The 26,783-nt window shown below is 44.9% G+C and overlaps 1 protein-coding gene across 5 annotated transcripts; it reads right to left on the reverse strand.

Moving 5' to 3' along the window:
• Positions 1–9,069: 9,069 nt before the first annotated feature.
• Positions 9,070–26,334, reverse strand: FUT10 (fucosyltransferase 10). Of its 5 annotated transcripts, none has more exons than XM_071730314.1 (6): positions 25,976–26,330; positions 24,318–24,417; positions 23,756–23,960; positions 21,083–21,365; positions 13,070–13,905; positions 9,070–10,770 (listed from the first exon to the last, which is right to left on the reverse strand). In XM_071730314.1, the coding sequence occupies exons 3-6, from the start codon at positions 23,834–23,836 to the stop codon at positions 10,546–10,548; spliced, it is 1,425 nt and encodes a 474-aa protein (XP_071586415.1). In that variant the 5' UTR covers positions 23,837–23,960; positions 24,318–24,417; positions 25,976–26,330; the 3' UTR covers positions 9,070–10,545. The 5 variants fall into 5 exon arrangements, with proteins under 5 accessions (XP_071586415.1, XP_071586414.1, XP_071586416.1 ...); XM_071730313.1 differs by having other exon boundaries at positions 23,756–23,963; XM_071730315.1 differs by lacking the exon at positions 24,318–24,417 and having other exon boundaries at positions 25,976–26,334.
• Between the last annotated feature and the right edge of the window lie 449 nt (positions 26,335–26,783).

The following is a 26,783-nucleotide window of genomic DNA, read 5'->3' on the forward strand; positions in this document are numbered from 1 at the left end:
AAATCATTCAGTTTTAAGTGTTGGACGTGTTTTTCTGAACCTCCCCTTCTGCAGCATGCATATACTACTTCTATTTAATTACAAAGGAAAAAAGAAGAAATTAGGTACTTCTTTCCACACATACAAAACCCTAGCTTGGGGGGCTAACTGAATCTCAGTTCTCTTCCAGAAGCTGTTCAACCAAGATCTCAAGAACCATTAACTAGGAAAAGCAACTGAGTCTTCATCAGCTTCCAGTATCATAATGAAAGTAAAATTTATTATTATAAATAAATATCTTAAACTTTGTAACAGAGGAAAAAGTAGCTGTGGGTCCTGACTGCAGCCTCAGCTCACTCAAAAGATACACTGAATTTTATCAGCAAATGAGACTTTCTTTGATTATAAGAAAAGCCAGAAAGCTCACACATAGCAAAATATAAGCAATAATTTCAGTTGAAGATCCATGATTTTTTATTTAAATCATGATTAAGCATGATGCCTCAAATAATCATGATAAATAAATTTCCCATCTTGTCAGGACTCTCCTTACTAAACTGAGACATCTAAATTCTCAATCAGAAGGGCTGAGCTGTCAGTCAACACAGATCTCCTGGAGGGGAAAAATGTTTAATCCTGCTTCCCTATCCCCGTTTTTTAATGTAATTCAATTGTCTTCTATTGATTCTTTTTTTAACACAGATACCTCCAGTTAAAATAATGGTAAGCAGAAGAGAGACTGCCTGGAGGATGTGGTAAAGATGTATTAAGAAAACACAGATGAAGGTCATACTTTGCCTAGTGTGTCACTGAGACGCCTCCCTGCCACTCAGCCTTGCTTTTATATTTGCTGTCTTGTGGTTCTCAGACCAGGTACCGTGAGACCTGCGGCAGAGTATCCTCCTTCGGCCTTCTCACTCCCATCTTTACCCATCAGGTCCCTCCTGTGGCAGGAGAGGATGACTACATCTCGACTCCAGTCATCACTGCTTTGCACACCCATGTATTTTAACGACTACGGAGAAAATCAGAACGCCCAAGTCTTTAAATTAATCTGTCTTTAAATTAATAAATTTAAATTAATTAAATAAATCTGTCTGCAGCTGTCAAAGATAACAAGACATCATCTTACAAATATATTCCAAACAAAAGGAGACCCAAAGAGAATCTTTATCCTTCACTGGATCCAGAGGGAAAGTGATGAAGGCTGAGGTGCTTAATGACTTCTTTGCCTCAGTCTTTAGTGGTAGGACCAGTTGTTCACTGAGCTGGAAGACAGGGACAGGGAGCAGAATAAAGCTCAGATAATCCACGAGGAGATGGTGAGCAACCTGCTGCACCACATAGGTGTACATAAGGCTATGGGTCCAGATATATCATTTCTTGTTTTCAACTTCTGCATTTCCCTGCTGCTCTAGCTTGGTTCCCTGTGATGCACATGTGTGACTGCGTCTACGTCCCCACTCCTTGCCCACAGTACAGCCTGCAGATAGCAGCTGCAATTCACACAAGAATCCACCCTAACACATATTGGCACAGTTGTGATGAGAAATTCAATTGAAATTGCCACAAGGGAAATGAGAAGAAATACGGGTCAAAGGGTGGGTGGAGGCTGGAAGAACAGAAGTCTGTTATGGGAAGGAGATGTGAAGAACAGATTAGGTATGGTAACAATCAGGAGATGCTATCACCTATAAAACACCTGCCTTACATCACACCAGCTCTTAATCCCACTGATTATAAGGCAGAATGACTCCACACAGCTCTTAGTGTGGAGTCATTCTGTCTCAGCTAGGCTTGAACTGACCTAAGGTGGAGAGCTGCCCAATTTTGCACATCCTGTTTACAGGATGTTGCACAGCAAGGGGTACAACATTTTAGGGTGCAAATTCCACCTTAGAAAGAAATTTGCTGTAATCTGTATTACAAAATACAACCATAATCTTTGAAAAGAACTGGGGGGAAAAAAGTGTGTTTAGTGAAATGATGTGACACGTGTCAGTTCAAATATTGCACATTAGTTTCCATTATAAATGGTTCTTCTTTACAATACACTGGAACAGAGGTCATGGTAAGACACTTGAAACAATACAATGGAAGAAGTCCCAGGGCAAGGACAACTAACTAGGGGGCCCCCAGTGTGTCCCAAGGAGGAAGGCCCCTGGGCCCCTGGTCTGTCCCCAGCCCTGCAAGAGGACACACTGCCAGTGGCACTAGCAGGGCTGCAGCAACACTTTCTTCAAGAAAAGGGAAATAAAGTCCTCTTTCCCTGACACAGTCTCTAGATGATGCTTTCTGCCCCTCCACCATGGGTGGCACAGCCTGCTTGGGGCACAGCCACGGGATCCTTGAGCCCCAGGGCCCCATCTATGGCACCTCCTGCAGGAAACCCTGCAGCACACAGTGGATGAGATGCCAAGGGCAGAGCAGGCAGGAGGGGAAGCTATTTTTGCTGCTGGTCTGATGGGGACCCAACTGGGCATCATAACTGGTCTCCACTGGTGGTCAAGAAAATGAGTTGGCCTGAGCTACAACCATGACACCTCTAGTGTTTGTCTCTGCACCCCGCAGAGTGTGGCAAAGAAGGAACTGCCCCAAGCTGGGTAGATGTTTGTCCTGCTGGATATACCTGCTCTTCTGGTGAGGGACTTGCATGCTTGTGCAAGGATCAGTTTCAGGAGTCTTTGGAAGCACAGAAGAGCCAGGTGTGGAAGGGAGCAACCTATCAAGGAGCAGGGTGAATGATTCAGTGTGTTTCCTTATTTCTCCTGCTTCCCATGTTCAACAGCTGCTGATAGCACCAGTTCTTCAGTGCTTGCACTGGCATGCTGGTGTGTTGTAGAAGCTATATCCCAGCTGTTTTCCCTGCTGCAGATGATCTGTAGATTTGCAGTGGTGTAACTGGGGACAGCTTCCTTGAAAGAGTCCAGAGAGCTGATCTTTCTACTTCTCAGAGTTTCAGCAGCTGGCATATAGGAATGGCAGAAGGAATCATGGCAGCACGGTCCTTTGTAGCTGTCTGTTTCTCTGCCAGAAAAGAGCATTTTGAACACTACATTATAACACAGGATCCTGCCACCTTAGGCTGTGTCTTGGGATACAGAGGACCCCAGCTACTTTGAGAGATGTGAGAAGGGACATGGACAAATATACAGAATGTGCCTGTTAATAGCTCTCAGCCTGGTGCAGAGAAGCTGTTCCTGAGAGGAAATGGTGCTTACCACCTGCAAAATGCTTTGTCAGTTTTCTGTCTGTGTCTCTGAGACACTTTGGTTGAGGAGAGGGCTGACCTGAAATCAGGAGGATGGGATTTGGTTTTGACAGAGGAACGGTTCCCTTAACATCATCTTCTGTTTGGGGTTTTAGGGAACCTCCTGGTGTGACATGTACCAAGTGTCTTTCCCTGTCCCTAGGACTGGCTGTTGCTTAAGCCAAGTAAGGAGAATCTGCCATCCATGGCAGGGAAGACATGGCTAGACTAGTGCCTGGCTCGCCAGAACACAACTTTGGGATATATCTTCACTTCAAACTCCTGCCCTTTCAGCACTGTGTGCCACACACAGAGTTGCCACTTGCACCACCATGCAATAGGACAACCTCCTGACCCTACCATCTGCCTACATGTCTTCTGGGTGCAGGCACTGACCATCACTAACTGGGCATGTGCATTTGAATATTAATTGGCTGGAGGCTGATTCCAAGGAAGGACTTTGGTCTGGCTGCACTGAATGCCAGCAACAGCCATTGGCTCTGCTATGGAGTGTTGATGTTCCTCACTGCTGGCTCTTGCTGAACCAGCGGGACATACTGGGAGGTAGGTTTCACTCTAGTACCTTGAGGAAGGTCACCCACAGAGATTAAACACCCACTCCTCTCTGCAGAGTCATGAAGAATCAGGGAGTGGTAGGTAGCAAGAGTCTGGATGGCAACACAGAAGCTGTACATTTACCAGGAGACAGCAGCTGAGTAGTGAACAGCAGATCTGTGAAGCCTGAGGCCCAAGCTCCTGGATTCCATCCAGTCCTGACATCAGTCTTCTTCTGAAGGTCAGAAATTATGTCCTCAGGTGATCTGATGCTGCAAAACCAACAGGAAGTAGTCTTTTTGCTGCCTTTGGGATCTCACCAGCCCCTGAACTCCAAATACTTGTAAATATTTGCTAAGCTCACATGTTGCTAAGGAGCTAGTTCAGCATCCCTAGGGCTGAGATGAAGATTGCACCTCTTTCTGTGGGATCTATACTGCAGCAGAACGTTAAACTCCTCTTGGACACCTTCAGGGAAAGGGATTCCTGATAATCAGCTCCAGCCCAGCAGGGTTAGCCACTGCTGACTCCTGCAGTTGTTAACAGAGAGACATAAGTGCCTTCTGAGGGCAATTTAGAGTAAAATTTAGATTGATGTTCCAAGTTTCCTGCTGGAGGGCTGTGGTTCTCCGCTGGCTAGAGAAGAAGCCTTGGGAGAGATACTCTGGTGTGCTCAAGTTGGCCTCTTGTGTGTCTGCAGCTGTGCACCTGCAGTGTAGGAGATGCTGAGGGCAGAGCCAACATAAATCCTTGTGCTTACTGCTACAGCACTGCAAAGGGACTTATACTAAGTATAATGCAATTTAAACCTATCCAGAATTTTCTGTATGTCATCAGAATGGTCACATTTTGGCTCTTCTTTCAGCATTAGTCATTAGGCCAGATAGTTCAAATCTGACCTCTCAGAGAGAAGGCTTTTCTTTTAATTCTAAGATTAAGCCTTTTCAGGCAGGACTTTTCTGATCAGAGTTTGAATTCACTTCCATTACTAGGGGTTTTTGTTGTTGCTTGTACTACTCCCACCCCTGGAATGGATCTTCTTAGGTTTCTGTGGTCTTTGCACAAAACATACAGCATGGAGAGAAAGGATGTGATTTTGCTGACTCGGAGAAAATGGAAAACAACCACATGCATCAGTCAGGAACAATGAGTAATAGCTTCAAATACAAACAACTGTTAGCAGCACATTTTAGTACATTAATAATTTACACTCCATGGAAAGGTTAATCTATTCAAAGTGAGAGTTTTGTGGCACAGTTACAAAAGGCACACATGATGCTGGGGATAACGGATCTGTAGCAAGCCTATGACTCCTCCTGGGGAGCCATACTCTGACTGCCAAGTCTTTTGGTTTCATCACAGACCTTGCTGTATCGTGTCTTTCCCAACGTGCCAATGGCTGCAACAAGGGTGCACTATGAGAGCATTTCCTTAACCATATAAAGAAAATAAGGTATTCTGAGCCCTACCCCTGCTAAAGCAATACCTGAAACTGCAAAGTGTGCACACCAAAACATTCTAAAAGATTGTCAGGATAGGGGAAAAATACATTTAACTTTCAAGCCTCCTGACCCTGTATGACTGGCTGGATCAATAGTGATGCACTGTCACTTTCATTTCCAATCTGCAGCTGTAGTACCTCAAGCTGCCTTGAACTCTGCCCTGCCTCAAGGACTTCAGCAATCAGTGTCCACCAGAGGCCAAAGGACACCCCACTATCTAGAGGACACATGCAGGCGGGCCAGAGGGAGCTGCCTTCTCTGCAGGTGACACACAGCACTGAAAGGAGATGGACACATCTTCCAAAAAGCCCTGGAGAAAAGCCCATCGAACAGAGATGGTGTTCATCAGGCTTCCCCAAACCTTTTGTGTGCAGCATGTGTCACATTTCTGAGTCCACTGCTCAACTTACTCCTCCAGCCTGGGAAGCCATGGGACCACAGACTGCATACCTAGGGAGCCCAGAATCCAGGAAGGTTGCTCTCTGAAGTCATCAGAAAGCAACATGCAGCCTTTGCCACTTACTGTGGCTTTCTGTGTATAGAAGACCACTGGATTGCAAGCTGAATGCCCCACAGGTTATAGATACTGTGTGTTTCCCATGCATCTGGGCAAAATCTGGCTAAGTCTCTTTCAGTGATGCACCCAGACTCTCACCTCACTCCAGGGTCAGGATGGAAAGCAAGTGAACAGGGCAGAAAGAGAAGGTAACTATTTTCTGTGTGTGTGTATGTGGTTTAGAGATGGGACAGGGTATCCAAAATAGATTGGTCTTCGTGGGCTTGGTGGTGCCCAAACTTCCCATGATATTTCAGGACAATCCTCCTGTTTTTTGAAAGACTGGTTACACGAGTGTTCTTAACTCTGCTTTAATCTGCAGCCTTAGAAATCTTCAGGTAATTTTTTCTCACAGAATATATGTACATTTATTAAACAAGACTACTTTCAAGACCTCTGATAGACCAGATGCAAAATAGCTGTCTCTATGTCCTATCCTTTTCCAAGACCAGAGAGTTAAGGGGTTAGCAAATAGCTTTAGGTTTAAATAATTAATTCGTTAACCCTGAGTTTGGGAGACACACTGAAAACAAGGTCTGTTCATGAGCATTCAGTAACAGTGGTTTGAAAACACTTAAGGGGGGGGAACATCAGTTAGCAGGACACAGCACTACTTGGCCTTGACTCCTTCTTGCTGCTGGAGAAGGTGGTCCTTTGCAGGGTAACTCAGATGAGCCTTCTCTTTCACTAATTACATAGAGAGAGTCTGGCTTCAACCTCAGTCTGTTTTTTGAACAGTCTACACAGAGCTGTGCAGTATGTGGCTCTATGAAACTCTTCTACAGAAGCACACAGCCACCCTTAGGGCATTTCACATTAGGCTGCGTTGCACTGCTAACATAACAAAACATCATATGCTTTGTAAATGTGATCACTGGCATAGAAATCTTTGGCTTTCTTTAATGCTTGCCACAAGAGTTTAGCTTTGCCTCCGTAAAATACTAAATGAAGGAGGAAGGATAGGATTTGACCTCTGAAACCCACAGTGCAGAGTTGTGCATCCACAGCATAGGACTGATGCTCATCCTGCATTGAAATGAACACAGTGAAAGACCCCCTTATACTTCTTTTCTCTAATCACTCCCTAGCCATTGGCTTTGTGTTCATTTTCTGAGGTAAATATTCCACTGTTACTCTATGTATGTCTAGCACAGCAGTCTCAGATGATCTGCTCCCATGTCTGCACTCCCACCCCACCAGGCCTTCTAAAGGGTATGTTGGCTAGAGTCAACGTTAAGGAGATTTTTGAAGAACAAAGAAATAGGCAATAATGAACCAATCTGGGTAAAATGGGTGGCCAGAGAAGGGAATTTTGAACATAAAGTCTGTGCATACTTGGGATCAAAGCAATGGGACTGGCTCAGCTCCATCACTAGAGTGTTGCAGGGAGGCAAGGAGGAGGCAAAGCATCATAGGCAAAGGACAGGCTCCTGCTGTGAGACAGGGGGTGCAGCTGCCAAGGACTTGTGGGTCATGGTCAGGGGACAGATGAACACAAGGGGTAGTGTGTGGGCAGCTGATGCAGATCAGCTCACCAAAAGGCAAAGCAGCTCTTAAGATACTTGGAGGGAGCTTCATGATGGCAGTATTCCCAGGGGACCTTTCCCGCCTTCTGGAAGGACCTTTAACCAGGGCACATCCACTGGGAGCAGAACCAACTGGGCAGCATGCCCACCAGGGTGGAGGGGCTGATGCTCTACAGGCAGGGCACACAGGGCAGGGGTGGTGATGGAGGGCAGGGCCAGATGCAGCCAAGTGATCACCCAACAGGTCCACTGGGATAAAAGAGGTCAAGACCGAGACAGAAGTTCAGCACTTTGGTCAGGGTCAGCTCAGGCAGGCATGGGCAGTACAGCCCAGATAGAGACTTGAAACCTCAAAAGCAGTTCTGACATGAAAGGGGACACCCCAGGTGAGGCTACTTCTCATCTTAACTGCTTCCTTGCAGTCTGGTCCCAGGTGTCATTTGACTGGGTCAGAGCTGGCCTTGAGTACAGGCAATCAGACCCCAAAGAGGACAGGGAGAAGGCTCAGGCTTCTGACATTACTAAAGTTGAGAAATACCAGCAAATGTTTTTGGTGAAAAAACCCACACCCTTTTTGTTTGTTTTTGTTGTTTGGGGTTTTCTGTTTCCCTGCACAACCAGATGCCATGGAAGACAGGAGGCACAAGGACACATGTACATCAGGGACAGCTGTGGAAGGTGTAGGCTGGGTATAGAGAGGCCAAAGGAGTGCGGCAGGGAAGGGCTAAAGCAATCCCTGCTCTCCTTTGTCTTTGCTCCAATCATGATTTTCATGAGGGAGAAGGTGAAGAAAAACCATGTCAAAGGCTGGCACCCGGGCTCACCTCCTTCCCCAGGGCTCTCCCAGACTCACCATGCGTGCTGCAGATTCCCAAGCAGACCACAGGCACCTTCTGAAGGGGCAGTCTGGTCTCAGTATTTTGCATTTCATATGCAAATGCCACTGCAAGCTCAGGGGCCACTAACATGTATGACTCCCAGGGGAGCTGATGGATATGGGTTCACAGGAAACAAATGCAAGGGCAGCAGGAATTGTCTTTATGTCTTATTTCTCACAGCAGGGGAAATCAGGACAGCTGGTTACCACTATGCAAGAGGTTGGAAAGTATACACTCATTCTTTCAGAATTAGGTCTCATTGTTGGAAATACAGAGTTTTTCTCTATTGTCTTGCTATTGCCTTTCCGATGCAAAAAGAAACATAAAAAGAAAGGTCTGTGCCATCCAGGATATACATCAGCCTGCCAAACTAACTGGATTCCTCTGTTGGCTAGAATTCCAAAGCTGTACATGGCAGGGGGGGCTAGCAAACCAGCTCAAAAAAACCAACCAAACGAAAAACAACTGAAAGAGAGTGGTCAGCTGCTCCTGCTTATTCCTCCTCAGAGCAGTAGGGGGAGAAAAGACACAACTTAAAATTCATGATGGTCAGCCTTTCTTTTGCTTGATTAGCTTGTACAAAAATTCTTTCTTTCCAGGCTCCCGGGGACAACATTCACTAAGACTTCCCTCCACCCAGCACAGGAAAAAATGCTCTAGAGGGGGATTAAAGTCCAAGAAACCAAACTTAGGTTGCTCTGAAGTATCCTGTTAATTTGTGGAGCTTAGTTATCATTTGCACTGTAGACCACAGGGGAAGGAGGTAAGGACATGACCAAGAGATGCTGTTGGACACACTGGCAAAATACTAGCAGTAAGAAGCTGCAGTTGGGCTGGTTTTTTTAATCAAAACCAAGTACATGCTCATAAAAATTATGACTAATACTACATGGCCACAAAACTGCCTTTCTGTCACTAGATTTTAAAGTGTTAAAATGTTACCAGATATTTAGCAAGGAGTTTCTGGTGAGGAAACTTTTCCAAGAAAAATAAATTTTGCAGCTGAATTTCTTGGCATAAATGGTATTCACATCCTTCACCATGGCTATCCATTCAGAAAACAGCCAAATGCTTGACAACAATCTCAAAATTGCTTGCTACAGGGTACAAGTGCATAGAAATTATCAGACAGGTGAAAATGTGCCTTTCCAGCAATGTGAAGAACTTATTAGTAGTTATATTTGCCTGTGTCATCGTACATGGCATATGTAAGAATAATTGTTCCTCATTGGAATGGTTCCACCCAGATAATGCCAGTCTGCAGATCCTGTGGAAGTTGACTACTCCATAGAATGAGGTTGAAAGGACATGGGAGGAAAATTGCAATAGTCTGCATACTATGCAAAAGTGTGTCCTTTGGCAAGTGATGGCCAGGCTAATTAAGTTTTTTTTCTTTGTCAGATGAGGTAATTTGGGATTTTCTGTGTTAAAACAGGTAGGATGCTTGCCCACCTCCCCATGTGCCTGTTGGAGACTTTTCAGCACCAATGCACTCTCAGTTTTATCCCTGCCCTTTCAAGCACATTAATCCATGTTTCTTATGTGATACAAATACTAATCCATCATCAAAAACTCAAGAAGGTAAATCAGATTGAAGCCACCGCTGTTTCTGGGGAGTGGAGATACTCATATGCTCGGCTTATTATTAGCAAAAGATAGTGGGTAAATCTGAGCCAGCGCATTTTTCTTTCAACCTGTCCCTGGACACTAACAGATGGTGCTTCCTTGTGCCAAGCACTAACATACTTTACATTGGCACTCAGTGTCAGGACACAAAGCCTGCCAAGTCCCTGCTAAATTTGCTGATGCCAGAAAAATTGACAATAAGCAGCTAGCCAGGGACATAGTCCCAGGTTTTTCCCCTACCTCCAAACTGTACCAGTATCAGCTGCTCTCCAGCTTCTGGCTTTCAACACAGCCAAGGAAGGCCCTGAATTGGGGAAAAAGGGTCCTGAAGCTACAAAAACAAGGTATGTATCTAAAGGTGGAGAGAGATGCATCTGCTTCACAGGAATTAATCGTGTTCTTAAAACTGGGTTTTGAGAATCTTGACAGCTTGTGCCTTAATGGTCAAACATCTGAATTAATGGCAATTAATATAAACATATATTAGTAAGTATGTAAGTATTTATATTTACTCATCTTTAGAATTAGTTCAGATGCTATATAGATTATATATAAACACTGAACACATGTTTATTTCCCATGGCAACCGATCCTATGTATAAAGTCACCTACAAAACTCAGTAGTCCCATAGACTCCTCTGAGGAGCTCACTCTTTTGATCAGGTCATTGTGTTTAATCTTTGAATACAAGCATCCAAAATTCTTGAGCTGTAAAATTCCTGTTTCTTTCCACCAGGTGCCTCAGTGCCCAAGCTTCTCTCTTGGATTGCTCAAAGTTTGGTATCCACATCTCTCGGAGAGAGGTCCAGCCAGGGTTTGAAGATGAGAACCAGAATGCCTCTGGTTTGGGGCAGCTCAGATGGTTAGCCTGGGCCTTCCACCTCTGGGGAAGCAATCCCTGGCAATAGAGAGAAATAGAAGGGGTTATTCAGGGACCCTGGCAGACAAAAAAAGGGGCTGTGCTATTTGTAAACAAATGAGACATGTCAGTGACATTTTTCTTACCACTTCAGGCTTTAGCCTTGTCCCTGTGGATGTGAGAGGGCAAGCTCTCCCATAGTGTCCAGGACAGGGCCTGAACAAGAGCTGACAAAAGCCATAGTCTCAGATCAAGTCTGGCTGCAAATGAGTAGCATTAGCCCAACCAAACTGAAATCATAAGGCAAGGAGTCCTACCTCCATCATTATCTTCTGGTTTCATCTTATATACGCATACACCTAATGAGATTTTTTTTTTAAGAACAAAAACACAAGCAAACTGATCTTAGTCTTCTTGATAGAGAGACAAAAAAGCATAAGGAAGAAATATCTGTACCTACCCTATTCTATACTTTTCCATTATTCTAAACTTAAAGATAAAATGTCTGTCCAGATTTGCACCAGATTCAAAAAGAAAAGCCCAGTTAAATGCCATACTTTTCAGTTTGTATCCCCCACCGCTTCAGGTCACCTTAGGAACTTAAAATTATTTTTCATCTCCCTTCTACTAGCTGATCACATAGTGTACTGCTCAAGTATGCAACCTATATGTGGTGTAATGGATAGAGGTCAACTGTAGGATACTAGAGACACTGAATGATTTTGTTACTTGATACAAAAAGGTGGGGTTTTTTTTGTTTAAGATGTTAATGAAGGTCATTTAAAAGTGGCTACTGACTCTTGCTATATAAACCTGAAAACAGTAAAGGAATGTGGCAATTATTTTAAATGAGTATCCACCAACTCAGAAATGTATGTGGTAAGAGTTTTTGCTTCAGTATAATTTCTGTTTATACCAGCCAAATCAACCACAGCTGTAGCCTGTTGAGTAGTTCATGATGCCTTTGAAATGGCCTTCTGGTGTCATGGCCAGCATCCCTGCAAGACCACAGGGTGTGTTACCCACACAGATGCAGACCCAGACAGTCACACAGTATTTAAGTCAGGAGGGACCTCCAGTGATCTAGTCCAGCTCCCTGTTTCAAGCATATCTAATTGCCCGGGGCAGCACTGGGTTGAATCTTAAACCACCTCCAAAGACAGAGATTCCATAAACTCTCTGAATAACCTGTTTCCAAATGTTCCAGGTCATCTAAAGCCAGTCAACAAGTCAGGCTACTTTCTGTAGCCTGATAAAGACTTTCTCCCTGAATGATTCAAGCCTTCTGCTTGAACTGAAATGACCATCATTTTAACATCTGATATACTCACTGAGCTCAAGCAAGCACTGCAGCAGAATCATAGAATCATAGAATCATAGAATTGGCTGGGTTGGAAGGGACCTCAGAGATCATCAAGTCTAACCCTTGATCCACTACCGCTGCAGTTACCAGACCATGGCACTGAGTGCCACATCCAGTCTCTTTTTAAATATCTCCAGGGACAGAGAATCCACTACTTCCCGGGGCAGCCCATTCCAATGCTTGATCACCCTCTCAGTAAAGAAATTCTTTCTAATGTCCAACCTAAACCTCCCCCGGCACAACTTGAGACCGTGCCCTCTTGTCTTGCTGAGGGTTGCCTGGGAAAAGAGACCAACCCCCACCTGGCTACACCCTCCTTTCAGGGAGTTGGAGAGAGTGATGAGGTCTCCTCTGAGCCTCCTCTTCTTCAGGCTGAACAGCCCCAGCTCCCTCAGCCTCTCCTCATAGGATCTGTGCTCGAGTGCCTTCACCAGCCTGGTTGACCTCCTTTGGACCTGCTCCAGGACCTCGATATCCTTCCTAAACTGAGGGGCCCAGAACTGGACACAGTACTCAAGCTGTGGCCTCACCAGCGCTGAGTACAGGGGCAGAATCACTTCCTTGGACCTGCTGGCCACGCTGTTCCTGATCCAGACCAGGATGCTATTGGCCTTCTTGGCTACCTGGGCACACTGCTGGCTCATGTTCAGCTTCCTGTCAATCCAGACTCCCAGGATCCTTTCTGTCTGGCTGCTCTCCAACCACTCTGTGCCCAGCCTGGAGCTCCCCATGGGGTTGTTGTGGCCAAAGTGCAGGGCCCGGCACTTGGCCTTGTTGAACCTCATCCCGTTGTATGAATGAGAAACATGAATGAGAAACACATGCTCTGGCCATGCGCCCACCTTCTCTTTGAGGATGCTTAACCCAATGGCACTGCAATACTGGACAGATATCTGGTAACGATACTTCCAGGAACAAATCTGAGTATAGTGACATTTCAAAGCCTCTGAGACACAGGGAGAAAGTCAGAAGTACCTTCTCTTTCCTTCTGATGTTTTCCCACACTCTGTTACACACCATGCACTCAAAAGTGTCAATGTAATTGTCCTGGGTGATATCTTGCACTCCCCACTTGCGTTCTTTCATTGCTGCAAACAGCCTTGGGTTGGAAATTTCCCCCTTCAGTTTCCATTGAAGGTAGGACTCATACTCTTGATCATTTGTATCCAGTGTTTTGATAAAGTGAGCCAGCTCCCGAGGGTGTGAAAAACTGGATACCAGGATTGCACTCTTGTTACTAGGAAGCCAGTCCACAATGCTGGGAGACCCAAAGTACACTGGTACGACTCCCAACTTCAGCGGCCGCCAGAGTTTTTCAGTAATGTAATCTTCACAGATAGCATTTTCAAAAGCAAGAATGAACTTGTACTGTGCCAGTATTTTGTAGAAGTTCACATCATCCATGGCAGTTGGATGTCTGAGATGCTGAGGAAGGTCTCTGTTATGCAGACATTCCCCATAAGAGTCCACTTCAATGTGGCACATCAGCTCACGGACATAGCTGTCCCGATCAGAAGGAGGGTTGCAGTCAGACTGCACATATACAAGTGGTGCAAGCCTCTTCCTCAGGCTGTTCTTCATCTGCAGTGGGACTATGTACCTCAATGACTTCAGGACCTCTACACCCTCAAGGTACTGAGTGGTCAGTGGTAAGTGAGAATGGCGGCTAAATGTTGCAGTGTGGTTGAATAAGGTGATGGTCGGTTCATGGAAGAGTTTGTAGTTGTTTTTTGGTGACTCTTCATGGAAAAGGGCCCACTCATGGTAGTCTTTACGAGGGAGGGGTAGGCTGTCTATACTGAAGTCAGTACCTAGGCAAAAGCAAATAGTGTTTTAGCCTACCCGTATCTATCGCACCACACTAACAACAAAGACACAAGAGTCTTACCTTAATTTAATCTCAGCTCTGCAACTATCACATTTATGAGATTACATGGCAGTATTGCAAAAAAAAAAAAAAAAGCAATTAATCTAAGGACAGAGGAGTCTTATGACAGATAAAACTGAATCTGGCAGCAGAAGAATCTAGAGAAAGTGAATCAGTAATCAGTACAAGAAACTGATTATTTTTCACATCATGTGAGCTTAAAGATCTCTTATTTCAAAGACTTACTAGGAATTTTGTATTTTAATGCATTGAAATTACACTAATAAGATGTTTATAATCCCGTGGTTCTGAAAACATGGCAACAGATGGTATTGCCTCTATGATGTGAGGAAAATCGGAGGTCAGTTTGGTTCTAGTAACAAAACAACAAAAAGGATGCTAAAATATTGGACAGGGTTAAGAAGAAAAATTACAGGAATGACTTCAAGATTTGCAAAGACATTACACTATAGAGACCTCCCAGCAGGAATAGGGAGGTGATCGTCCCTCTGTACTCAGCTCTGGTGAGGCCACATCTTGAGTCCTGTGTTCAGTTCTGGGCACCTCACTGTAAGAAGGATAGAGAAGTGCTGGAGCGTGTCCAAAGAAGGGCAACAAAGCTCCTGAAGGGCCTGGAGCACAAGTTCTGTGAGGAGTGGCTGAGAGAGCTGGGGATGTTCAGACTGGAGAAGAGGAGGCTGAGAGGAGACCTCATGGCTCTCTTCAGCTACCTCAGAGGAGGTTGGAACAAAGAAGGAAACAGCCTCTGCTCCTTGGTGGACTGTGACAGGATCAGAGGAAATGGATGGAAGCTGTGCCAGGAGAGGTTTAGGCTGGATGTTAGGAAACCTTTTTTTACTGAGAGGGCTGCCAGACATTGGAATGGCCTGCCCAGGGCAGTGGTGGAGTCACCATCCCTGGAGGTATTTAAAAGGAGTTTGGACCTGGTTCTAAGGGACATGGTTTAGTAGTTAGATTATGACATTGTTCAAAGGTTGGACTGGATGATCACGGAGGTCTCTTCCAACCTAAAACATTCTGTGATTCTGTGACTTTGGAAGCCAATGTGTTTAGTTTATCACAGATGTATCACAGCTGCCACCAGATAGATTAAAAGTAGCTTCTGGCAGAAGATGGCTCCTCAAACTAGTGCCAATTGTAGAAGAAGAACCATGTCTAAACCAGGAAAGCAGAACACTGCAGCTGCTTGTTCCTCCTTTCAAGAACAGGAGGTCTCCAGAAAAACTTAGGAAAGCTGTGGTGGAAATTTCAGGACGAACCTAGACACCTGCTATCAAAGGCTGGTCTGTGCAAAACTGAATTAAAAACACCAGCTTGTGAATCTGACCTGATCTTCCCTATCAGTGCTGCTATATCATATGGCTAGCCTAATTGCAGATTAAGTGCAAAACTGATTAATCTCTGTCAGGATTACTTCCTTCATCTTTTAAACATATCTGTTTTTTACTGAAGTACAGGTACTGAATATACAAAACCTTTAAATGGTATTGTCAAGCAATGAAAGTCCATAAACTGGAACAAACTGCTTAGAAAACACCACAAATACTTTCTTATTAGACAAGCCATTCTATCATTAAGTCACACTCGTAACTTCTCACTCTCTATTCTCTCACTCTCTATTCTACCTTTACCTCAAACCAGTGATGGGAAAAAAGAGGGAGCTAGCAAAAGTCTAACACAGAATTCTCATCTACAAACTAACGAATAAACAAGGAAAAAAAGTGTCCAGTGGTCTTTGTGGCTGCATGAGACTGCCAAGATGACTCTGATGATGACCTTATAAAACCAACATAAGACTTCAGTACTGCAGTGAAGATGGATGTTAGCTGCCAGTAACATAGAACTTCCTATAGGGCAAGATCCTTCAAGAGCATCAGGTGTGCTTTTTAAAGACCACTAAGTATTTGACCTTCTGTTTTCCACTGAAGGGTGGTCTTAAGCACTCAGCACTAAACTGATGAAGGGCTGTGCAGCCCACTGAAAAATGCTGGTGCATTTGCTATTGCAGCCTCTGGTGTTACAGCAATACAAGACGGTTAGGAAAATTGAAAGTGAATCAAATTCTCACAGGGAAGCTTGTAAGGGCTATCTGATTTTGAAAACACTTTGTTCTAAGGGATGCCCAGAAGAGAAGAAGCAGTGCATACAGACAATAATGAAATGCTGTGGATTGAAAACAGTACTTCAGCTCTGTCTCTCCCAAGGGAGGTCCCTCTTGAAGGTAGTATTGAAGGGAAGAGGGAAGGAAAATGCAGGAGAGAATGAGACAAGAAATGGTATGAAAAAGAGAGAAAAATGCAACATGCAAAACTTACTAAACAAGGGGAGAATCAAACAAAGAGGAATCTAAAGAAAAATGCACTACAGCTCAGAGCACATGAATATGACTGATTCTTATTCAACACTTCATCAATCAAGTCCAAAAAGAAAACAAAAAGATTTGTAGGATTAAATGTAGAAAACCTTGAACATCGTCCTCTCTTAGGAGCAACACCCTTGAGGCTCTGCCAGTATGGCAGCAGATCCAGCTCATGCTGACCTAGTTGCATTGGTAGTTCATGCTCCATGCAGAACCCTATGACATATGTGACAGTGAAAAGGTGGAGTTTGGAATACCTCCCAAAAGCAGAGACAGAATTCCATCATGCTTCCTATCCAAACAGGAGATAGTGGCACTCAACAAAGTCATCGACTACACTTGGGGGCTTTCCAGGCCAGGACAGTAAGTCAGGACAAGATGCAGAAAAGTGTGTGTTCCTAGCAAAGTGGTTCTGATGAAAAACATCTGTACCCCATAATACATAATATTTTATATTTACAACATATTACATAATATTTTCCCTAAGTTTTGGATCATTCCTCTCTTGACTAGCTCACTGATGAAATACTAGGGGAAAATTAATGCATTTTATTTGGAAGATGAAACTGTGTCCTGGTCCAACCTTAGCATGGAAATGCAGATGTTCAAGTTTTCACTCAGCAGGCTGAGTAGGAAGAAATTCTTGAACACCAAAATATGCCTTTTTGCAGGCTCACAGCTCAGTACATCAAGGTCCATGCATGTGCATGTGAAGTTTTCTCTATCGATGCAGCTTTTGTCACCCTCATTGCCATCTATGACCCTTGTCCTCCACGGGATTTAGCATTGTGACATCATTTATTGTGATTTTAAAGTAATTTAACATTTTTATATATCTTGATACTTGTCTCTGCGCAGTTCATAGGCAGCATTACTAGAAAACGAAAAATCTATAGGAAATAGATAGTCCTTCAGAAATAAGCAAGTAAAACACATTCACAAGCCTGCTAAAAATGAACAGTAACAGCCCTTCTAATGCTGAAACAAACAAACAGAATTACTACCAGAGATGAAAACTACAGTGCTTTACAGCTTACATGTGATGCAAACCCAGATCTCCTTGGGCTTACTTGGTTCAGCTTCTCATTCCGTTGCTGTTACTCCTCCACTTTCATATTAGACCACCATCTTACCACTTGATATGAAAAAGGAACTAGAAATATGGGTGAGGACACCTCGTTTCAATTACAGAAATGTGGAGGGATGGCTCACATGACCTGAATGTCGTAATATATGGTCATGTTTTTAGGAAAGACAGACCAACAAAACAAGGTAGTGAAGTTGCTCTTTATGTGAGTAAGTAACTAGAATGCATTACCTTAACCCAGGGAAGGGTGAGGAAAGAGTTGAGAGCCTGTGGGTAAGAGTTATGGGACATGCACACATGAATGACACTGTTGTAGGTGCCCCTTACAGACCAAGAAGAAGTTGTTATTAAAATTTTTTACAGGCAACTGGAAGTAGCCTCAAGGTCACATACCCTGGTGCTCAATCAATCTTGACTTCAACACACTGATATTAGTAGGAAAGATCACACAGCCAGGCATCCTCAATCCAGAATGTTCCTGCAATGTCTTGATAACAACTTTCTGTTGCAGGTGAAGAACCAACACAGAGAGGTATGTTGCTTGACCTTGTATTGACAAATAAAGAAGGTCTGGTCAAAGACATTAAGGTTGGGGGCATCTTTGTATTAAGTGACCAAGATATGATAGAGTTTAGTATTCTTAGGGAAAAAAGCCTGGCAAAATTACAACTCTGGACTAACTGGAGGGCTAACCTTGCCCTCTTCAAAGATCTACCTGTGTCCCATCGGTTAGGGCCCAAGAGAGCTGGTTAATATTCAAGCACTACCTGTTCCAAGCCCAAGATAAGTGCATACCCAAAAAAAAAAAAAAAAAATCAAGTAGAGAAATAGACAAGGTAGGAGACCTGCATGGATAAACAAGGGGCTCCTGGAAAAGCTTCAATGGAAAAGGGAAGTTCACAGTAAGTGAAAAAGGGTCTAGTCAGTTGGGAGGATTACAGAATCACTGTTAGAATCTGTAGAGACACAACATGGAAGGCCACAGCTCTCCTTGAACTAAACCTGGATAGAGAGGTGAAAGAAAACAAGAAGGGCTTCTTTAAATTTATCAATAACAAAAGGAAGAATCAGAAAAAAGTGGGTCCATTGTTAAATGAAATAGGAGATGCTGTATCAGGTGATGCAGAGATGAAGAAATTGCTGACTGCCTTCTTTGCCTCAGTCTTTACGAATAAGACCATTCGTCAGGAATCCCAGACTCTGGAAGTATGGGAGCAAAACTTGAGGGAGGGAGGATAATTTTCAAGTAGTCAGTGAGGATTGGGTTAGAGATTGACTGGATAAACTAAACATGCACAGATCCATGGGCCCCAACAGGGTTCATCTCCAAGTGTTGAGAGAGCTGGCTGATGTTGTTGCTGAACCACTCTCCACCATTTTTGAAAAATCATGGAAAACTGGAGAGGTGCCTGAAGACTGGAAGAAAGCTAATGTCATTTCAATCTTCCAAAAGGGTAAGAAGGAAGACCCAGACAACTACAGACCAGTCAGCCTCACCTCCGTTCCTGGAAACGTGATGGAGCAGCTCATTCTGAAGGCCATCTCTAACCACTTATATGAAAGAAAGCTTAGAAGGAGTAGCCAGCATGGATTTATTAAGAGAAAATCATGCTTAACCAATCTGATAGCCTTTTATGATGGCATAACCAGATGGTTAGAAGAAGGGAGGGCAGCTGATGTTATCTATCTTGACCTCAGCAAGGATTCTGACACTGTCCCTCATGATATCCTCACAAGCAAACTTGAGAAGTGTGAATTGGACAACTGGGTAGCAAGGTAGATTGCTCCTGGTTGAAGGACAGAGTTCAGAAAACTGTAGTCAGTGGGGCTGAGTCAGTCTGGAGATTGATGATCAGGATCCCTCAGGGGTCAGCGCTGGGTCCAGTCTTATTCAATATATTCATCAATGACCTGGACAAGGGGATAATTTGGATTATCAGTAAGTTCACTGATGATACAAAGCTGGAAGGGGTGACTGACATGCCAGAGGGCTGTACTGCTATCCAGCCTGACCTGGAGAGGCTGGAGAGTTAGGCAGAGGGAAAACAAATGAAGTTCAATAAGGGCAAGTGTAGCATACTCCATCTGGGGAGGAACAACCCCATGCACCAGTACAGGTTAGATGTCGACCTGCTGGATAGAAGCTTTGAGGAAAAAGACTTAGGAGTCATGGTGGACAACAGGCTCAACATGAGCCAACGCTGTGCCCTGGCAGCCAAGAGGGCAAATGCCATCCTTGGGTGCATTAAGAAGAGTGTGGCCAGCAGCTTGAGGGAGAGGATCCTCCCCCCTCTACTCTGCTCTGGTGAGGCCTCATGTGGAACACTGTGTGGAGTTCTGGACTCCGCAGTACAAGAAGAGCAAAGAACTACTGGACAGAGTCCAGCACAGGGCCACTGAGACGATTAAGGGACTGGAGCATCTGCCCTGTGATGAAAGGTTGAGAGAGCTTGGGTTGTTCAGCTTAGAGAAAAGGAGGCTGAGAGGAGATCTTATCAATGTTTACAAATATCTAAAGGGTGGGTGTCAGGAAGATGGGTCCAGACTCTTCTTCACGGTGTCCAGTGACAGAACAAGGGGTAATGGACACCAACTGGCACACAAGATATTTAAATTAAACATGAGAAAATATTTCTTCACTCTGAGGTAACACAACACTGGAATAGATTCCCCAGTGAGGCTGTGGAGTCTCCATCCCTGGAGACATTCAAACCCCACATGGATGTATTCTTACTAAACCAGCTCTAGGGGATCTTGCTCCAGCAGGCAGGGTTGGACTAGATGATTCTCAGAGGCCCCTTCCAAATCCTTACTATTCTGTGATTCTGTGAGAAAGCTGACCTCTTGGAGATGTGAAAAGACTACTGATGAGAAGTTTTTGGTCCACTGTTAACAATGAAGTTAAAGTCCCTTCTTTCCTGTATTTTCAGTTCACCTGTATCCTTGCTCAGTGAATGAGATTAAAGATTCAGATTTATTTTATTTTGTTTACAGGAAAGAGAATACTTTTTTCTGGAAAGTAACTATGTGGCGGAAAAAAACACAAAATCAAGATAAGGCCCGCTTTTAAAAGATGTATCTTCTGTGTTTTGTATACTCACCAGAGCCACTCAGAAGGTTGCACCAGCCGCTGCTCCCTGTGCAAAATCAGTAAGCTTCTTTCACTGCTTTCCAATTGCAGTCTGCTAGCAATCTCTAAGCACATCAGGCAAGGAAGTTGCACAGCTACCAAGAAGGGAATTATTTTAGGACAAAAGACTTTGGCAAGTGCAACAAAGGCCTTGCAGAACCTCTGCTAGGGGTGACAAGACAGAAAACTGGAAAAAGCTGGCTTCATCTCAGACTGTCTTTTAATGACTTGGAAGCAACAGAAAATGATCTTTTCTCCCATGAGCAGGGAGCACATGAATGGAAAGCAGCATGAGACAAGAATACAGTCATCCCACATACATGCAGTCACTTTTCAGAGTACTTTTTCAGAGAACGTGCATCTCTGGATCTCGGCTGATGGTATTCAGCACCAGGCAAAGTTCAGAACAACGAACTGCATACATTTCCTGCTCTCAGTGACTGCCACCTAGAATAATCAATCTTTAGAGGAAAATAACTGGGAAGGAGGGAAAGCTACTCCTTCGAAAAGGAACAGGTCCTTACCATAGAACAGAAACGCTCTCGTCATCGGATTGTGGTGGTAGCTTTTGTTGATAGTAAAGTAGCAAATGTCCTCTCCACACTGCCCCAGTCTCCCAGTCTCCCCAGTTAGGGGAGACCACCAGAGCATGATGGGGTACTGATTTACATCAGACTCCATCTTCAAGCTGATGTGAAGCTGCTTCTTTAACCAAAAAGTGTGTGTCTCCGCCAGCTTTAATGGGTCACTGTGTAAACTGGAGATTACTTCCACTTTATTTTCTGAATTGCCCAGTTCAGTGATAACCTTCAGGAAAATAAACAACAGAGCATATCACTGTCATTATCCTGCACATCTGCTTGATCTATCAGTTTAAGCATCAAGCACTAACTAAGTCATCATGTCAAGTTTCTGCTATTCAAAGTGCATGTGCTTCACTGGCTGTGGCCACCATCCAAGTGATCTGGTGTCAGAAACAGGGAAAACTTTAATTTGAATTCGTAGGGAGGAGGAGATTAATTTCTTTACTTAGATATGGCCACAGCATTTTAGAATCTAACAACACAACTACTCCTTTCTCCCTGGAAAAAGCACAAAGCCCAGAACAGCTCTTCAGTATCATGGTTGCTTCTGAGAATTAGTTGAAAAAAAAACAAAACATGAGGCTTTGACAACCTGTACTCACTCCTATTAATTTTTTTAAACAACTGACTGAATAAACTAGTTGCAGACAGATCTTAGAAGACAATATAACTACAATTTCATAGCTGGGCATAGGAGAAAATCCCACTGACTAGTATGGACCATCACTTCCAGATCTAAAAACCCTATCAGGACTCATATAAATTCTCCACCCATAGGAGAAGCCTCTAGCCATCAGCCAGAAGATGACAGAAGTCTGCAGATTAAAGTCCCTAGTCTGGGGGATTTCTGGTGCTCACGAAGCCATACAGTCCATAAAAATGTCCTAGGGGAGAGATGTTTGTTGAGAAAAGTGACAGAAATGGTGCCAACAGGTATTACCACATACAGCTCTTGCTCTTGGCTTTGGAGGGGCAAAGACTTTCCTGCTACCATGCAAATATTTTTTTGTGCATGCACCTTCACAGGCACTGTGAAATGCCACCCTAGGAGCAGCTGCAAGAATGATGGGGGAACTGAAACCCACCAAATTACTTTGGCCACTGTCACATGGCACTGAAGGAGGATATTGGCAAGCAGGAGAGTGTTGTTTGTATTAAGTTCTTGAAAACATTTCTCTTTCCTCATAGCTTTACAGCATGTATTCATTTTGCTGTTTATTGTGTCATTCACTCTTACTGTGTGGCAAAACACACTGACTGTATCTATAATAAATAGGTTCTTCACAACAGGGGATACTGGGACAGTATATTCAAGAGGCTGTACAAAGGGCAGCTGTACAGAAAAATACATAAAACTCTCCCACATTGGCCAGTGGACAAGATAACAGCTGGGGCAAAGATTCACATGTCTAGTAGATCAACAAATATTAACTGCATCAATTATAATTGAAATAAGTTTATAACTATCTCATGTCCAGGAATATACTCCTTCTTTGCTTCCAAATTTTGCCCTGGCAGAGTTTAAGGAATCTGCATTTGCATAGAATCTCTAGTAGCTCTCTCTAAAGTTCTCGGGTTTGACACACCCCAACTATATTGACAGCGTGTGTGCTACAGAAGTCCCAGCACCAGGGCACCAAGTGTCACTGTTCAGGGGACACTCCCAGAAAACATTGTAGGTAGGCACAGGGAAGTTCTAACCAGCTGCAAACCTGTTTAGTCATGGAGGTGTAGCAGAGTCGCAAACCCTACCAATAAAGGTCCTAAAGACTTGCTAGCATTACCCCTGTGCTAGGGCAGCCCTATCACCTTTGAGTGCCTTATTCAGGGGAACAGAACTGAGTCACCATTTAGTGTCAGTGAATGCCCCCAGTGTGGAGCAGGCAGCTAGCCTGGAAGAGTTTCAGAGGTCTCCTGCTGCTTCCTCTGGGAGTTGCCAGAGGTACTGGTCCAAGCCAGAGTCTCAGTTCAGAGTATGGCCCAAGCTCAAAGATATTTATGGGACAGATCCTTCCAATACTGAAACCTCCTTCAGTCTCCTTCTGCCAGACAACGCTGATTCAATTTGTATAAAAGTTGTTCCCTTCTAATAAAAATCTAAGGTAACCTGCACCAGTCACCAATCAATACACCTCCACATTGATTTTTCTCTCATATATTTTTTTTACTGAACTTCTCAACACTAAGAATAGTTTTTGAGTTAGAACTGATGGACAGCTTACCATAACCACTTACTGATGTGCTCAGATTTCTGCCATGTGTCAGCCACACTGGTATGAAATAGATTCAGCCTCGCCTCCCTGCCTAATGAGTTCAAACACATGAACAGAGGCAGCATGGCTGGATGAAAGCAACACAACACAGCATGATGCAGTACACCACTCCTGAGAAACTCCTCCAGGAACGAAGGAGCTAGAGAAGAAAAGTGTTCTCTCTGCAATGTACTTCTGGAGTCAGCTATCACCACCAAGTCAGTGCTGCTGACAGTGTTTCTTTGAACATGCCTGTTAAAGCAGACTCATACAGAAGACATCTGTGGCCTTCAATACGCCTTCTCATCTGCCAGAATTGTGCCTTACTTTGAGAGCATACCTCCTCCCTTTGCCCCTGTACCTGAATTGTCACCACAAGGAAAAAGGCAGCTGCGAAGCAGAAGCAAGACGCCCACAGTTTCTTCCTCCTCATCCTAATCATGCTGTGCTGCCAGGTCTGCCAGAGCACTTAAAAGGTAGGCATCAGCAAGGTCAGCTCTTCTGAAGTCTTCAGTCTTTTCTGCAGTGCTTTCCCACTCCATCCTTACTCTTCTTCATGGTGGCTGCTGCTGAAAATGGGTACAGCATCAATGAAGACTCACGCTCAGTGACTAATGTGATGCCCACCCATAGATTTTTGTAGGTGCCACAGCCACATTTTGAGCCAGGTATCCACAGACCTGCCTGCACAAACAGCACTCTCACGCACAGCCCCAAGCATCTACTCTCCCTCTGGTCATCCTGGACTTGTCATCCTCTCTGAGCAGAGGCACACATGCTGTCATCTTTACAGTCAGTGTAGAGAGATGCTGATGAGCCTGGCTCAGACCTCTGTGGGAAGGGCAGCTGCTTTCCTGAGTTTCAGATCACAAACTGTATGCTTTTCAGTAGACTTAACAAACAGCAATGAAATTATTCCTTACCTGGGCAAGCCCTGAAAATGCTCCTGGAAGAGGCACACAGCTACCTGGCCTTGAAATTCACTGAACTGCAGTCTTCTGGGACTTGTGTTCACGAGCAGATCTACCCCAATGCATAGAGAAAGTAACCATACAGCACAGACATAAACTCTCTCCACACCAAAAACGCATTTAAATTTAACATTCTTCGTCATCTGTAATGTACATCTGCTTTGGTCTGCCTCTCCTCAAATATCTCTTCCCCAATGCTTTTTTAGCTTTTACAGAGCCTTACTGTTGTGCTGCATGCTGGATGTAATTATGTGAAAATCCTGCCAACAAGAGTAGGTGTAAATTACAGCCTCATCTTAAAAATAAAAGAGAGAGAGAGAGAGAGAGAGAGAGAGAGGAGAGGATGGAAGAAAGAAGAAACGGTTTTATTTCTCTATATACAGGACACAGAAGGAAAGTTTGAAAAGGTGGGTATTCTGAAAGCAAAATCACACACAAAAATGTTCAATAAATTGCTATTTTAAAACTAACTTATTTCAAAGCTGTCCCTCCTGTAATTTAGGCTGGTTTCCTATGAAAAGAAAGTGTGTGATTGTATTGTTTCTATGTGCATAAACCTGCCACCTTTTCCTCCAGTCTAATCCCAAAGTTCCAAAAACCTGACAGAGTGATGGGTTCCTAGACTGATGCTTGCCATAACTCTACCTATGTGAATCTGGCAGTTAGAGACAGAAAAATGATCCTATTTCTGCTTCCACTGTAACATGAGTTCATCCTTTCCCACCAACCTTTAGAAAAGCCTCTTAGTAAAACCTCACACAAAACCATGATGTGTGAGTTCTGTTCTGCAAGGGACAGCTGCTTCTGAAGGGTTTGTGTGGGCACAAAACTGCATGGCTGCCAGTTGAGCTCTTCTCTGATCAGGCAGGATCTTTATAAATCCTCTGCATATTCTGTGCCTCCTACACCTATAGCCAAAATGGAGCACCATAAGGGGAAGGGGCTGAATTCTGCTCATAACTGTGCTGGTGAAAATCTACTCGAGGCATACTCTGGAGCAGAGCAGTACCTGCAATACCGCATGGTTTGTCCTGTGCATAGCAAAGTATTCTGATGACCCACTGATTGTCACCTTACCCCCGTAAAAGAGTAGTAATCGTCCCATTTTTACGTGTTCTTCTAAAGGGGGCATTGCCCACACCACTGGTGGTCTTCACCAACTACCCCAGGGCACTGCACTGGGTCATGGGTCCCTCCACAGGCAGCGCCCACCACTCAGTATTTTACCCGCCGGGGCGGGCCCGGCCCGGGCGAGGACGCGTCCGTCGACCCGCACTTGGCGTGGCCCACACCAGGCTGTGACCTGTCCCGACTGCGCTGGCAAAGATGGCCTTTCAGCGCTTTCCCATATGGGGGTGGCCGACCGCAGGCCCCGAAGGATTGCGGGATAGACCCCCACCCCCGGCTGTCCTGCGGAAGCAGCAGCTGCCCTGGAAACCTTTCCAAACTTCCTACCAGCTCTCTGTTTACCCGGGCTCAGCATCCCAGCCGGCGCCCTGCCTGCCCTCCCCACCCCCTGGGGCCACCCCTTCTCTCCCCGAGGCTCAGTCTGTCCCGCTTCCCGCTTCGGGTCGGACATCCTCCAGCCGTGAGCTCGCCTCTGTACTCACCCCGACAAAGTCTCTCCCGCCTCACCTCCGCCTCTTGTTTGGTTTGAAGGAGTTTGGGGTGATTTGTTTGTTTGTCTGTTTTTACTTTCAGTTTCTGCACCTACTTGCAGCTCGGATGAAGGCGGGGGCGCCTGTTGGGAGAACGCGTAGCGGGGCCCGACTGCGGGGCGGCTCCGCACCTCCCTCCGCCCACCGCCCTGCCCGCCCCGGAGCAGGGGGGAACACGGCTGGTTTTGGGGTCCCCGAGGCCGTGAAGTGAGAACGCAGGGTGAAACGTGTTGAGCCCTGCACTTGCGCCCCATCGGACTCATTTGCCTGGAAGTCCCACATTGAAAAACCTCGCCGCCACCCCCTAATAAATCCTACCCGGTCAGTGTTTTCCACAGGCGTTGACAAAATTTAACTTTTTGCAGTTTTATGCTTTACAACAGTGTCCTAATTTTAGCCGCTGCTACGAGGACTGCCAGAAAAATCAATGCGTCCTGAGCGTTCCTGTACAGCCCCGAAGCGGGCCCCGCAGGACCGGCGTGGGGGTGGACACGGGCTTCCTCCCCGCCCCGTCTCTCCTGCCCCGGCGCAGCGCTCCGGCGCGCATCCCGTTCCAGCCCATGGCTTGCTCCCGGCCTTCCGGCCGAGTCCCCAGAGGAACGTGCGGAGCCATCAGGAAATGGTCCCGTCTGCCATCTCGGAGTTTTCCAGAGGCGGGGTCCATCCTCAGGCAGTTTTTGGCATTTGCTCTTTGTGGTGAGAGATAATTACTATGAGGAGCTGCTTGTGCTGGCTCAGAGATGAGCCCGTATTTATCCAA

This window comes from Heliangelus exortis, chromosome Z (genome assembly GCF_036169615.1).
Source record: "Heliangelus exortis chromosome Z, bHelExo1.hap1, whole genome shotgun sequence".
Lineage (NCBI taxonomy): Eukaryota > Metazoa > Chordata > Aves > Apodiformes > Trochilidae > Heliangelus > Heliangelus exortis.

Coding starts and splice junctions, on each gene's coding strand:
- FUT10 (XM_071730315.1), bottom strand. CDS start 23,836: ATGATTAGGATGAGGAGGAAGAAACTGTGGGCGTCTTGCTTCTGCTTC. Junction 13,906..21,082: donor GAGAGCGTTTCTGTTCTATG/GTAAGGACCTGT, acceptor GCTTTTGCCTAG/GTACTGACTTCAGTATAGAC. Junction 10,771..13,069: donor ACATCAGAAGGAAAGAGAAG/GTACTTCTGACT, acceptor CTCTATTGCCAG/GGATTGCTTCCCCAGAGGTG.